General features: G+C 40.3%; 1 protein-coding gene across 6 annotated transcripts in view; it reads left to right on the plus strand.

The window, feature by feature from the left end:
- fsd1l (fibronectin type III and SPRY domain containing 1-like) overlaps positions 1 to 14,261 on the plus strand; it is a 69,541-nt gene extending 55,280 nt beyond the window's left edge. For 3 of the 6 annotated variants that reach the window (XM_078214242.1, XM_078214243.1, XM_078214245.1), the window contains 3 exons: positions 6,147 to 6,235; positions 8,422 to 8,497; positions 11,220 to 14,261. In XM_078214242.1, the coding sequence (XP_078070368.1) occupies positions 6,147 to 6,235; positions 8,422 to 8,497; positions 11,220 to 11,251 (197 nt within the window). In that variant the 3' untranslated portion in view covers positions 11,252 to 14,261. Of the gene's footprint in view, positions 1 to 6,146; positions 6,236 to 8,421; positions 9,725 to 11,219 lie in introns of those variants that run through there. The other 3 variants (XM_078214244.1, XM_078214240.1, XM_078214241.1) reach the window with 1 other exon arrangement.
- Positions 14,262 to 14,464: the final 203 nt, after the last annotated feature.

Here is a 14,464-nt window from a genome sequence, read left to right on the forward strand (position 1 = left end):
CCTCTTATCCTCCCTGAATCTCTCCTTTCTCAGAAACTTGTCTGTCTGTGTTCAGTGCAAGCCCCTTGACCTTGCCATCTTGTGCAGCCCCTCTAATCGAAGATAGTCTCATCTGTGTGCGATGGGAGAAAAATCCCACACAATGGTGTTTTCAAATTCCCAACTGTTTAGCCATTGGCCCTCCATTCACCACAATATTTCTGCAGCTTCGTGTCCGGATCTGCTCAATCATATCCTTACCTCTACCTTTTGATGCCCTTGCCCCTATTAAAACCATTACTCTAGGTTGTGTCAGCAATGGCACATTTGGTTGCACTTTTCCTCTAAGTCATCGGTTGGTTCGGATTTAAATCCTGCTCCAGAACCTGAGCACAGAAGTCAAAGTTGACCCTCCAGTGCAGTACTGAGCAGTGCTGCATTTTGGCTGAGGCTGTAAAATTGACATCCCGGGTGGTTGTAAAAGATCCTGTGGCAATATTTTGAAGTGCAGAACCGCATTATACCTTTTGTGCTGGTCAATATTTGTCCATCAATCAGTATCATTAAAATTAATTATCTGGTCATTATCACATTGCTATTCTGTGGGAGCTTGTTGTGCACAAATTGGCTATTACAGTTCCTACACTACAACAGTGGCTAAGTACTTGGCAGGGCACTTTGAGGCATCCATTATTTGTGAAAAACACTATAGAAATGCAAGTCTGTCTCCAGCCTGCCCACCCCTCACGATTCCAGGATCATGCTGGAATGCAATAATAAACCCAGGCTTTTCATCTCCGCTATAAACCCTGGCCAGAATTTTATGTTACTCGGGTGGGCGTGCACTTGACCCGGAAGTGTGTAAAATCATGCAAGAAGACTTCTAATATGTGCCCTGACATCATCATGTCTTTGTGCGATATTTCAGTTGGCTGGTTTGGGCATGAGTCAGAAGTGTGCATGCCCACAATCAAGAAGCTAATTTGACTGGGGTTTTACAGAACAGTTGGTGGGCAGGCCAATTGGCAAGGCGACCTTTGCTTTATCTGCAACCTCAATCCAGAGCTCAAATAAAATGAACAAATGTGTCAGGGACTGATGTCGATGTAAGATTGTGCTGCCCAAAACTCATGGTATAGTTTTTCTACTGATATCCTCTCAATCTCCCACCCATCCATGTGCTGGTGAAGGGGTAATGCTGGTGAGACGGGTGCTTAATAGTCATCCACTCAATAAAATAATTTGGTTATTGTCTGAGGATATTGAAAATTTGCCCAACTACAAATCTAGGTCCCTTGCAATGTTCCGTATATAACACTTACAGTCTGCTTCCTTGACCCCCCCCCCCACTCTCACTTATTGCTTTGCATGCTGCTGCTCAACATACACACCCCTCTCCCACCCAAAATGCAGGCTGCAATTTTCCCCACGCCAGTCCTATCAGGCCCCCACTCCCACAACACTGTCCCCACTGCTCTTTCATACCCCTACCCAGCCTGCTGAGCTCCATGGAGACTTCACCTTTTTCATTCAAATCTGCATTCATTTCCAAACGCCCTTCCCTAAGCATCAGAAACCCTTGGACCTGCAAGCTACTAGCTCCTATCCACTATCACTTTCCCCTTAGTCCTCTATGTAGTTCCCATCTTTCCCGCAGTTTAAATTTCCTAATTGCTACTGTTTGCTCAAAACTTGTTGCATTCCGAGCTTTTTTCAGTTCTGCAGAAAGGTCACGGAATGGGAATGTTAACTGTTTCTCTCTCTACAGATACTGCCAGACCTACTTAATATCTTCAGTATTTTCTGTTCCCCATTCTGTCTATTTCCTAACTACTTCTGTTTTCCTAGCTTTCCAGTCGTAGCCAGAGAATTGCATCCAGTGGTTTCCTTTAACACTTTCTGGAGTCCCACAAGGATAAATTCTTGACGCCCTCCTTTTTTTCGACTGACCCTTGGCACGACTTTGGAAAAAACATCATATATGCTGACAACACCCATCTCTACCTCATCACCAACTGAGGGCCGTAGCTGTTAGACTGGGTCTGCAGTAGGTGGTGAGGGAAAAATGTACTTGACCTTGCCCTCACCAGTCTACCTATTGCAGATGCCTCTGTCCCTGACGTTATTGATAGGAGTGGCCACTTCACACTGAGGATATCCTCCATCATATTGTGTAGCACTACCACCATGCTAAGTGGATAGATTTTGAACAGATCTGGCAATCCAAAGCTGGACATCCAGGAGGTGCTGTGGGCATCATTTCGGCTACAGTAGTCCAACATATCCTCCATTCCCATTTGACCAGGGGATCAACCCTTGTTCAATGAAAAGTGCAGGAAGACATGCCAGGAACATGCAAAGAGTGAGGTGCCTACCTGGTGAAGCTACGATACAGGACTAATTGCATGCCAAGCAGTATGCAATAGACAGAACTAAGCAATCCCACAATGAATGGATCAGATCTAAGCTCTGCAGTCCTGCCACATTCAGTCATGAATGGTGGTGGACAACTTAACAACTCGCAGGAGGAGGCTGCTATACAAATATCCTCATCTTCAATGATGGCAGAGCCCAGCATATCAGTGCAAAGGATGAGGCTGAAGCATTCGCAACAATCTTCCAGAAGTGCCGAGTGGAAGACGCATGTTGGCCTCTTCTGGAAGTCCCCAGCATCATCCAGCCAATCTTCAGTCAATTTGATTCACTCCAGGTGATATCAAGAAACAACTGAAGACACTGAATACTACAAAGGCTATGGGCCCTGACAACATTTCAGCAGTAGTATAGGACTTGTGCTCCAATACTAGCTGTGCCCTTAGCCAAGTTGAAGTGGTATCTGCCAGGCAATGTTGAAAATTGCCCAGGTATGTCCTGTCTGCAAAAAGCAGGTCAAATCCAGCTCATCTAATTACTGTCCCATCAGTCTGCTCTTGTAAAGCAGTCAAGTAATGGAAAGTTTCGTCAACAATGCTATCAACAGTAAACTGCTCACTAATGCTCCATTTTGGTTTTGTCAGAGCCACTTAGCTCCTCACCTCATTACAGCCTTGGACCAAACATAAACAAAAGAGCTTAACTCGAGATGAGGCAGTGATTGCCCATGACTTCAAGGCAGCATTTTACCAAGTGACATCAGGGGGCCCTGGAGTCAATGACTCTCCACTAGTTAGTCATGCCTGACACAAAGGAGTGTGGTTGTGGTCAGTGGATGTTAATCATCTCAGTCCCAGGGCAGTGTCCTAGTCTCAACCATCTTCAGCTGCTTCAGTGACCTTCCCTCCATCATAAGGTCAGAAGTGGGGATGCTTGCTGATTGTTCAATACCATGCGCATTTCCTCAGATCCTGAAAGCAATAAGTTTCCATTTGTAACAAGACCTGGACATAACATTTGGGCTTGGGCTGACAAGTGTCAAGTAGCATTTGCTACACAAATGCAAGGCAATGACCATCTCCAACATAAGCTAATCTAGCCATCTCCCCTTGACTTTAATGGAATTACCTGAATCTCCACTTATCAACATCCTGGGATTTAACATTGACCAGAAACTGAACTGGACCAGTTATATAAATACAGTGGCTACAAGAGAAGGTCAGAAGCTGGGAACTCGGCCAGTGACTCACCACCTGACTCCATAAAGCCTGTCCTCCATTAACAAGGCACAAGTCAGGAATGTAATGGAATACTCTCCACTTGTTAGGTGAGTGCAACTCCAACACATTCCATCCAGGACAAAGCAGCCTACTTGATTCGCATCCTATCCACCAACCTAAATGTTCATATTCCCTCCAACACCAACGCACAGTGGCAGTAATATGTAATCTTCATAATGCACTCTTCAAGTCACCAATACTCAGCAACCTTTACCCCAGAACGACAAGGGCAACAGCTGCATGGAACACCAACTGTTGCAAGTTCCCTTTCAAGGCGGACACCATCTTGTCACAGAACTATATCACCATTCTTTCACTGTTGCTGCATAAAAATCCAGGAACTCCCTCTCTAACAGCACAGAGGGTGTGCCTACACCAGACAAACTGCATGGTTCAAGAAGGCAACTCACCACTACCACCCTTGAAGACAATTGAGGATGATCAAATGCTTGTCTAGACAAAGTTTTATGAAAGAACTCACCCCAAGTGGTGATAAACAGTTGAAAGAACTGGATAAAAAATTTTAAAAGTTGAAAAAGGCTTGACCCCTTCGCCGTCTCTGATCAGTCACACTGCATGTCTGGCGTCCAGTGTGGGTTGAACAGAAACCACTGTCTAGGTCCCTGATTCAATCGTTCTCTCTGGCCATTGTCCAAGGCTGAACTAGTCTGATGATCTTGGCATCCTATTTGACTATGAACAGAATTTCCAACTGCACCTCCTTCCCATCACCAAGACCACCTACTTCCAAAAGTTAAAACAGAAAATGCTGGAAATGCTCAGCAGACCAGGCAGCAGAGTTAACATTTCAGGTTGATGATATTGCAACAGAACTGGTTTAACCCGAGTGAGAAAGAAAGAGGTGGGGTGGGACCAGGACAAAGGAAGGTCATGATGGGATAGAAGACAGAGGTAGTATTACTGGGCCAAAGAGTGGTGGTGGGGCAAAAAAAGAAACTATGTACCTACAGCAGGGCTGTTGATGATTGAAAACAAAAAGTAAGCATGTAAAAATGAAACCTGTAAAGAAAACAAGTCTACTCCCACTTTAAAATATGAATCGGCTTGTTTGTTGAAACCATCATAAATGCCTTTGGAATAGTGGCATCTACAATTAAGTGTTCTTGTCTACCTCCCAGCATCTTAAGTTAACTGAGCTCATCCAAACTCTTGTCTATATCCACAATCGCCCCCAAGTCACATTCACCCATCACCCCTGTGCTTGTTGACTTGCATTGGCTTCTGATCTAACAGCATCTTGATTTTAAATTTTTACCCTTGTTTTTAAATCCCTCCCTGGTTTTGCCCCTTCCTATTTCTGTAACCTCTTCCTCCAATGCTGCAAGATCGATATTCCTCCAATTCTGTCCGTCTGCACATCCCAATTTCTTTGGCTCCCCCATTGTTCAACTGCCTAGGCCATAGCCAATGTTTCCGCTTTTTTTTACTTTGCATAGTATATTCATTGAGTTATGTAGGTCTCTTAAATTTTTCTGCATGGCAGCACATGCATGATAACTTAAGCAGTTAACTTGTGCTTGGCCTGCATGGAACTGCTAGATGTGGTTGCGCAACTTAAAAAGAACATTGCCCATTGCTCTGGACTGCCCCGACTAAACGTCTCTGCCTCTCTATCGATGTTTTGTAATAGTAAATTGAGCGTTGTAGTTAACACAAGAATGTGACACAGTGTAGGAAGACAGTAAACTTGCAGAATGGGTGAACTTCAATCTCAGCAAATTTAAGCTCGGCCGTTTGGAAGAATAAAGAGACCAGATGCTGCTTGGATAACGAGAATGAATGCAGTAGTGTGTGTTAAAACCTACCTCTTCAACCAAGCTCTTAGTTACCTGACTTAATATCTCTATCAAATTTAGTTTGATCATTTCACTAGTCTGTTTTACGATGATAAAAGGTACTACGTAGATACAAGCCTTTCTTTTACTTTATTTGTTTTTCGCAACCACAGAGCATCTCACAGCACTTTACCGGCAATGAAATACTTTTGAATGGCTACTCTTGTAATATTTGAAACAACGCAGACAATTTGCACACAGCACGTTTCCACAAATAATAATGCAGTAATGACTGGATAATCTGTTTGTTGTGATGTTGATATTGACCACTAGGATTAGATCCTCCCCTTTCATATTCAAAGACTGTCATGGGATTTTTTATGCCCACTTGAGGACTGATTGGAGCCTTGGTTTAATGTTTTGTTCTGAAAGGTGGCACCTCCAACAGTGCAACACTCTAGATATTGCACTCAATTAGCTTTTGATTTTGTATTCAAGTTATGAAGTGGTACCTGGACCCAGTTTTCTTACTCGCGAGGTCAGAGTGCTACCGAGCCACAGTCGAAATGCAAGTTGCATCTACGTAACTAACTGTGGAGGTTCTCTTATTTTGAGTTTATTTGATTATCTGATGCATCTTGAGTCAAGCATAATGTCTTTTTTAAATATTAAAATTTAAATATTCATTTGCAAATTTGCATTTCACTTCTGTTTGTAGGTCACATTTCATTTTATAATGCTGATACAAAGCAGTTATTGCATACTTTCAAGACAAAGTTTACTCAACCAGTAACTCCAGCCTTTATGGTAAGTGAGTAATTGATACTATGCTGAAGGACAACTTGAGAGAGAGTTTATGAATTATTGTAGATTGGAAAATCTAATATTCAGTGATGAACAGTTCTAATTGTACTTGACCATTTATACAAATAATTAAAGGAAAATTACTAAAACTGGTGCATGAAAGTTGAACTGCTTTTAATCTTAAAGTGCAAAAAAAGCTAAAGCAAAGGATTATAAGAAGTATGAAGGTGAAATTAAAAAGGAAATTGGTAAAGCAAAGTGAGGATATGATAAAACTGACAAGTAAAATCAGGGAAAACCCCAAGACCTTTTTTATACATGTATAAAAAGCAAGAGATCAACTGAAGGAAAAGCAGGCTCTATTAGGGACCATAAAGATGCTTGGAAGTGGTGGATGTTTACTTTGCCTTTGTTTTCACAAGAGGGGGGACAAAATAGATATTGCAATTTGAGAGGAGGAGTGTGAAATATTAGATGAAACGAACATAGTGAGAGAGGAAGTATAACATGTTTCAAAGTAGATAAATCCCCATGCCTATGATGAACTATATCTTAGGCTTTTAAAGGAAATGAGAAATCGTGAAGGCTGTGACCATTTTCCAATCATTTCTAGCTATAGATGTGGTACTGGAGGACTGCTAAAGTAACATTGTTTAAAAAGGGAGAAAGGGGTAGACCAATTGCAGGTCAGTCTGTGTAACCTTGGTGGCAGGAAAATGATTGGAAAAAATAAGGAATGGGATAAATCTTAGACATGAATTAATCAGTCAGTACATCTTTATGGGAGAGTGATTTGGGGATTTTCACAGTAACTTCATTGCAGTGTAATCTAAGCCTGCCTGTGACACTAATAAACTTTAATTTTTTTGAGGAATTAATAAGGAGTATCAGTGAGGCTAGTGCATTTGATATAATCTAAATGTTTTCATCAAGGCTTTTGATAAGGTCCTGCATAAGGCAAAGTGGCAATATGGATTCAAATTGGCTCGGAGGTAGGAAGCAAAGTTTAATGGTTGACTGTAAGGCTGTTTCCAGTGAGTTTACAATGGGTACAGTACTTTTTGTGATATATACCAACGATTTGAAGTAAATGTAGGGGATATGATTAAGAAGTTTGCATAAGATACAAAAATTGGCTTTTTAAGTAATCATGAGGAGAAATGTGTAGAATATAGGAAGATATTAATGAACTAATCAGATGGGCAGGTTAGTGGGAAATGAAGTTCAATCCAGACAATGCATTTGGGGAAGGCTAAAGAGGCAAGGGAAACGGTTGGATACTGAAGTGTGGAGAAATAGAGGGATCTGAGAGTGCATGCCCACAGATCTCTGAAGGAGACTGGACAAGTGGATAATGCAATCAAGAAGGCAAATGGGATATTTGCGTTCTTAGCCGAGGCATACAATGTAAGAGTTGGGAGGTTATGCTGGAACAGTATAAGACACTCGTTAGGCATCAGCTGGAGTGTTGCTTGCAGTTAGTTCAATTGGAAAGATATGATTATCCCAGAGAGGATAGAGATTTATGAGGATGTTGCCTGAATTTCAGTTATGAGGGAAGATTGGATAGGCTGGGGTTGTTTTCTTTGGAATGCTTGAGGCTCTGGGAGACATATTTGTGTAAAACTGAGGGATCTGGATCGTGAATAGGAAGGAGGCCCTATTCCCCTTGGGGGAAGAGCTCAATAACCAGCAGACATAGATTTAGGGCAAGAGGTAGGAGGTTTAGAATGGATTCAAGGGGAAACCTTTTCACCCAGAGGATGCTGGAGGTCAGGAACTCACTCCCTGAAAGGGTGATAGAGGAAGAAATCTTCAATATTTTAAAAAGTACTTGGAATATGCACTTGAAATGTTGTAGCCTGTGGGATTAGGCTGAAAAATCTGTCTTTGTGGATGCGATGGGCCAAATAGTCTCCTGTGCTGTAAATGTTTATGATTCTATGACTCCAGGAAGGCAGATCCTCTTTATTCATTTAATGCATATTTGTCGGAAGATTGTCATGAGTTATGCGCTGCAACGATATTTCAAATATCTTTTTCAGATAAATTAAGCAGCAGGTTGTCCTTGAGGGAATTTCAAAGTGGGCAGAATCGTTTTACAAACTTTGGGCTTTTTATAATGAGCTGCATTTCTAATGCAAATTTAGGGGATTATTTTGATTTTGATTGACTTTCTTCTCTTGCAGGTCTGGTGCGGTGGCCTAAACTTGTACACGGGACTCCAAGTACCGAGTGCTATAAAATCCTTCCAGAAGGGAGATGGTGGGTTGGGAGGCTCTGAAAACAGTTTAATTGGTCTTGCTCAATAATTGTTTGCGTGAGACTAACCTACTTAGATTGTGATTTTAATTCCTCGCTGATTGGAAATCTGTGCCGTATAAGGAATGGATGCGTGGATACGATGGACCAATCCCACTCTAGTTTTCCTTTCACACCCAGTTATGGCAAACGTTTTCAGCGAGTAACATACAAGCAAGGTTCTGTATCGTAACTCAGGGTTGCATCCGTAGACAGCCATGGCGTGTTGATCTGTATTCATGAACTTCAGAAACATACTTTTATGTGTAGTGTACATGCACTACTTCAGGGTTTTACTCACCATGCGTATTCTGTAGCCATGTCATTATTCCTCTAAATGGAAGGAATGTATAAAATTTACAAAGATCAGTTAGTTCCGTGGTTTACCTTACAGAACTGACTTTCTCGAGATAAGGGAGAGGGTACATCATGCCTTCTATAGGGTGGGATAGTTCAGTTGGAATGCCAGGGAATTGGTGAAACCTATTGGAATGTTTGGTATGGAGCTGATGGTCATGATTGCACCAGTATGAAGATGACACCAAAACATGATGTTTAAGCTTCCCTTTTAGTGCATACATGATATTGTAAAGCTGCCTTATTTAATGTTATATGATGAGGTATATATATGAAGAGAATACAGAACTACAACAATAAGTCATTATTGGAGTAATTGTTAGTGAGCACTTTCATTATTTAGGCCGAGAATTTGTTAAACACTACCTTGCTCAGTAGAGGTGCTTTATTGCAGTTATTACAGTTAGCACAGTTTACGTGTTCAGCACCATAACAGTTAAATTTCCATGCACACTGGATTCAGAATTGGACTTTGCCACTAGAACAACTAATGTAATTTGTTAGTGTGTTTCAGAATCCATCTTAACTAGCACTGAGAATAGATAACCCTTTAAAAGTGGCTGACAGTAAATTTGAAGTACAGAATGTGCATATTGTACTGAAGCTGTTGGTAAAGGTGGAATGGCACAATTAACCTACCTGGCCTGAAAAAAAATAACTGCAGCCCTTTTCACTGTGCACCAAGAATGAACCCTTTTCCTAATATTAGTGCCTATGGCTTGCATCTGTTTTCCTCCAAGGTCATGTCAGCAACATGAGTATCCTGTTTTTAAAAAAAAAAAGTCTCGACTGACATCTTGGTCTAATGAATAAATTTGGGAGCTTTTAATCTTCTTTCCTGTTTGCTGAATGTATAATTTGAGACCTAACTTACTCAAAACAGCTTATTTTGTTATCACATGACTGACTCCACTCCAGTTTAATGGCTGCTTACTGTTGGTGTGATTGAATTTAACCCTAATTGTAAGTTCAAGCTAGTGATTTCATTTATCATCCAGTATTATATAATATTGTCAACACAGTTTCAACAGGCAACTTGATTTTCTAATACCGTAATACCCACTGTTTAAACCATTCCTGGAATACATTTTATCAAAGACTCTGACATTTGCTGCAATCCAGTTTGCCAGAAATCCTCAAGTTTCTGCTCAGGAACGTGTAGCCTAAACCCATATTCAAACTCGCACTCGTAGTGCTCTGGTGAACCAAGAAAACTGAACAGCCTTGGTTCTCCCGCAGAATTAATAGGTTTGAAAACATTGAAAAAATATCTAGGAGCAAAGCGTGACTGTCAAATCGTTTGTTCCATCACACCTCTGCAATCTTAGCCTGTATTTTCAATCAAATAACCAACTAATCAATATCTGAAAGTGAATATCATTTCAAACAGTAGTATCCACTTTAGTACTGTTGAGTATTTCTTTCCATTCCAGTTCCCTGCTTTCTATTAATGCCTGGACATTATTAGTAGTACTTGGTTTGTTCACTAATAAATTGTAATGGTTCTATTGTTGCGATTTCTTTTTACTAGATTACCTAAAATAACTTTTAACTAGTGAGTCCCATTCAAATTAGTATGGGAGAGAGATATTGGAGAAATCATTCTCTGGATCTGTAGACTATAAATGGTAACATGTTCAATGGTACTAGAAGGTGAATAGCTCTGCGCTGAAACATATTCACTAGAGTGTGCACTGTACCTCAGGTTAATACGAACAAGGTGCTTTCAGTCAACATTTTGACTTTAGAATTGCTTTCTGTCTGAGCCATAGGATATCAAACAGGGCTTCAAAACTATCAAAATGAACCTGCAACAACCTTGAACCACAATATAGAAAATATTTATGGATGTTCAAAAGGAGAATGTTCCATTAATGGTTTTTTTCTCAATTCATCCTTAATTATATTACACCCATCTGGCTATCAAACAGTACAAAATATTAATCCTGTAGTGGCTTAAAGGAGATTGCAGGTGCAGGATTTAGACTATCTTTGGTTAGCATGTGCTTACCTTTTATGTGAAAGCTCTCAAAAACTGCAATATACTACAACCTACTTATTTGTACATTACAGTTTTCATTCTATGTTTAATACTTTTATTGTGCATGGTTTCATTGTGAAATACCATATGCTAATATTCTCTGGTATATTATCACCTAGGACCTGAGCAATAGTCATTGAGCAACAAAACATGATTTTAGTTCTTGAGTAAAATAAATGGCACTTGTCATCATCTTGTTAAACTTTTATGCCTCAAATATTAAGTAAACTCCTGATGCTCCAATAAGGTTGAATGAATGAAATGCCTGTAATTTTATTCTGCATTTAGCTTTACAAAAAGGAGATACAACAGAGATCTGACTTTGGAACTTCTGCATTGAAAGATGCTGACCAAGGAACTGCGCATCTCGGCTATATGTGTACCTCTTGTAATTGCAATATGACCTGTGTTATATTGAGGGAGAAGTATATGCTGTATTAAAACTAAATGTCAAGTTTGCTGCAACAAAACCACTTATGTTTTGAACTATATTCTGCTGCATTTTTGAGAAATACAGCAAGTAACTGTTTAACTTCTCCATGAGGGGAAGGGGCTTGTTTTGTGTCTGTTTCTCTGCAGTATATTCTTGGTTGGAGGTGCAACTTGATGACTAAACTGAACTCTAACACAACGCAAGGAAGCCATAACTGTGCAAACTGCTACATAACAAATACAACAAAAACAAGCAACACTATGTCCTACTGAGAATATACTGCAAGCATAAACAAACCCCATTTTCTCTGTCCCACCTCTTCCCTCGCCTCCCCTCGCAATGCAGTTACAAACACACAGTATACTCAGCAAGAACTAAACTGAGTGTCCTTTTAAATAAGAAGCTTTTTCTTCTCTATATGATACTTAATTGCACTTGTTCCTGAGCAAAATATTCACTAACCACAAGACTATAAATGACTGCTATGTTTCTTTGCTATGCAGTTTCAACAGTAGTTGAACTTACTCAGGGTTGGAGAAAGTACCAAATATACAGTGGAAAAAATCTGATCATGCCATCTACACAATAAAACCTGCTATGAAAACAGTTGTCTTTAACAATTGTTTACATTTATTTAATAAAATTGTTGATAATTAAAGTATATATACTCTTGGGGATAATAGGCACTCCTTTGGGTAGTAGGGTGGCAACAATGCTAATTGTTTTAGGGGAGTGAACACATGTTGATCAGTGGGGTGTGCACTTCACAACATTTTTGGCAAGATTGGACACAGGCATTTATCGGTTTTGGTCCAGTCCTGTAATAAATTAATAAAAGTACTTCTACCAGCACACAATGAATGTTGAACTGAAATAACGGACACTTTATTCTTTTTGTCATGGTATCAACATAAGCACTCTATTTTTAATGAACTTAAGGTTTGCCTTAGTCTCCCTACAGTAGTACATACATTGTGCCTATATTACACAGTATCCAACGATATGATGGTGCCATCCAGAGTATATAACAGTAGAGTATAAAATAAAATTAGTGTAGATAATGGAAATGCAGAGAAACTGAGATAAAAAACCTGAGAGATCATTGACCTGGAAAATATTGGCTTGTAACTTTCAGGCTCTGGGCTATTGTACCCGTGAGGTAGCCCAAAGATGTGCTTCAGGACATCACCACCCCTCCAAGTCCACGGCTAAGGATTGCACAGCAAGCGTCCAGGATGTTAAAACTTCCATTGGCAATAGCCCTGTACTGGGAACTATCCGATACTTAAACTTCAGATGGTTCCAACTGTCTTAGCTGAATAATTATCCATGAAAACTTAGAATTAAAAGCACTTGTAATTCCTGAGTAACTATTCTAGCGACCTGCCCCGAACTGATCATACCACTACCCCTTACCAATCCTACTCCCCTTACACACTCATCCCTAGCTTTTCAGTGCAGCTGAACATTTTAAATGTACCTGTTTTATAGAAGCTAGTGCTATTTGAAAATGAGTGTGGCTTCCTTTCCCCTGACTCTGCAATCGATCAAAGGAATCGGGAACCTGCTGCGCTGAACTATTGTCACCCTGCTGGGTTCAATTGGTAAAAAAGGTGCAATCGCATATGGGTGCAATGAGGTGGCATGGTGGCACAGTGATTGGCACTGCTGCCTCACAGCGCCAGGGACCCGGGTTCGATTCCCAGCTTGGGTCACTGTGTGGAGTTTGCACGTTCTCCCTGTGTCTGAGTGGGTTTTCTCCGGGTGCTCCGGTTTCCTCCCACAGTCCAAAGATGTGCACGTTAGGTGGATTGGCCATGCTAAATTGCCCCTTAGTGTCAGGGGGACTAGCTAGGGTAAATGCATGGGAATAGGGCCTGGGTGGGATTATGGTTGGTGCAGACTCGATGGGCCGAATGGCCTCCACCTGCACTGTAGCATTCAATGATTCTGCATTGTAATGCAAGTAAATGGGAGTTTCATGGCAGTGATTGCCACTCAATGGAAGTTCTGGCCCAAATCTCTCCACAGATGCTGCCAGATCCAAGTATTTGTACCATTTTCTGGATTTTTTTTGTGTAGTAATCATGTTCCTTTGTACTCTGAAATAGATATGTATTTGGTGTGTTTTTCAACATGATTTCCAGCCTTTTCGAAGGCAATCATAAACCTTTCCACCCCTCTCTTTAAGACCTTCCTTAAAAGTCACTTGACTGAAACTTTTGGTTACCCCTCCCAATTATTTCTTTGGTTTGGCATTTTGTATTATTACACCTCACTGAAGTAACTTGGGAAGTTTTTCTAAGTTAAAAGCACTATAAATAACGGTTTCTCTTTGCAAACCTGGCTGAATTTTCAGCTTTTGCTGTGTCTGACAACCCATCTCTGTCTATTTCCTGTTGATAATTGAGATAAAGGGCATCTCCCAACCAATCTTGGCAGCCTCGGGCCTCCTAAAGCAAAATGAGATATTGAGTGGTTACTGAAATGTTAAAAATTGCTGGCTATCTACAATTTGGAAAATTACTCCATTAGTAATAGACTATTTTCATTCAGGTGTCTTTTTTTTAAAAAGACATGCATTTGCATAGATTTTCAAAACCCCAACATAAGTCCATATTGTGACATGGTGAAACTTTGGTTTGAGATCAGCCAATGCTCTATTGAAGTAATTTTTTTCAATAATATGTTAATTTATCTGAAGTTTTCTTAATTGTTGCTTATTTATTACCTCAAGAGGTGCAAATTACCAATGAGGGAGAGAGTTCACTTAAAAACTTGATGTGAATTTATCTTTTTCCCTCTTCAAGTCTTGAGGGTGCCAGTACCAATCATCTTGCAGTGTGTTTTCAAAATTTACTGACTTTTAGCATTATTTGAATTAAACATACTTGGGTAAAATGCTTGATATGCGCGTGATCAACTATTTCAGGTTTCAATAAGATGCTTGGAATCCATTTGAATGTTGCATTAACACAACTTCTAAACAGCAAACATATAAGACTTACAGGCTAAAAGGGCAATAGTTCTCTTTTTGTATATGAAATAATGAAATAAGTTTGATTGCTGAAGGATAAATCATGCACAAAGCTCAAGATGG

This window comes from Mustelus asterias, chromosome 6 (assembly GCF_964213995.1).
Source record: "Mustelus asterias chromosome 6, sMusAst1.hap1.1, whole genome shotgun sequence".
NCBI lineage: Eukaryota > Metazoa > Chordata > Chondrichthyes > Carcharhiniformes > Triakidae > Mustelus > Mustelus asterias.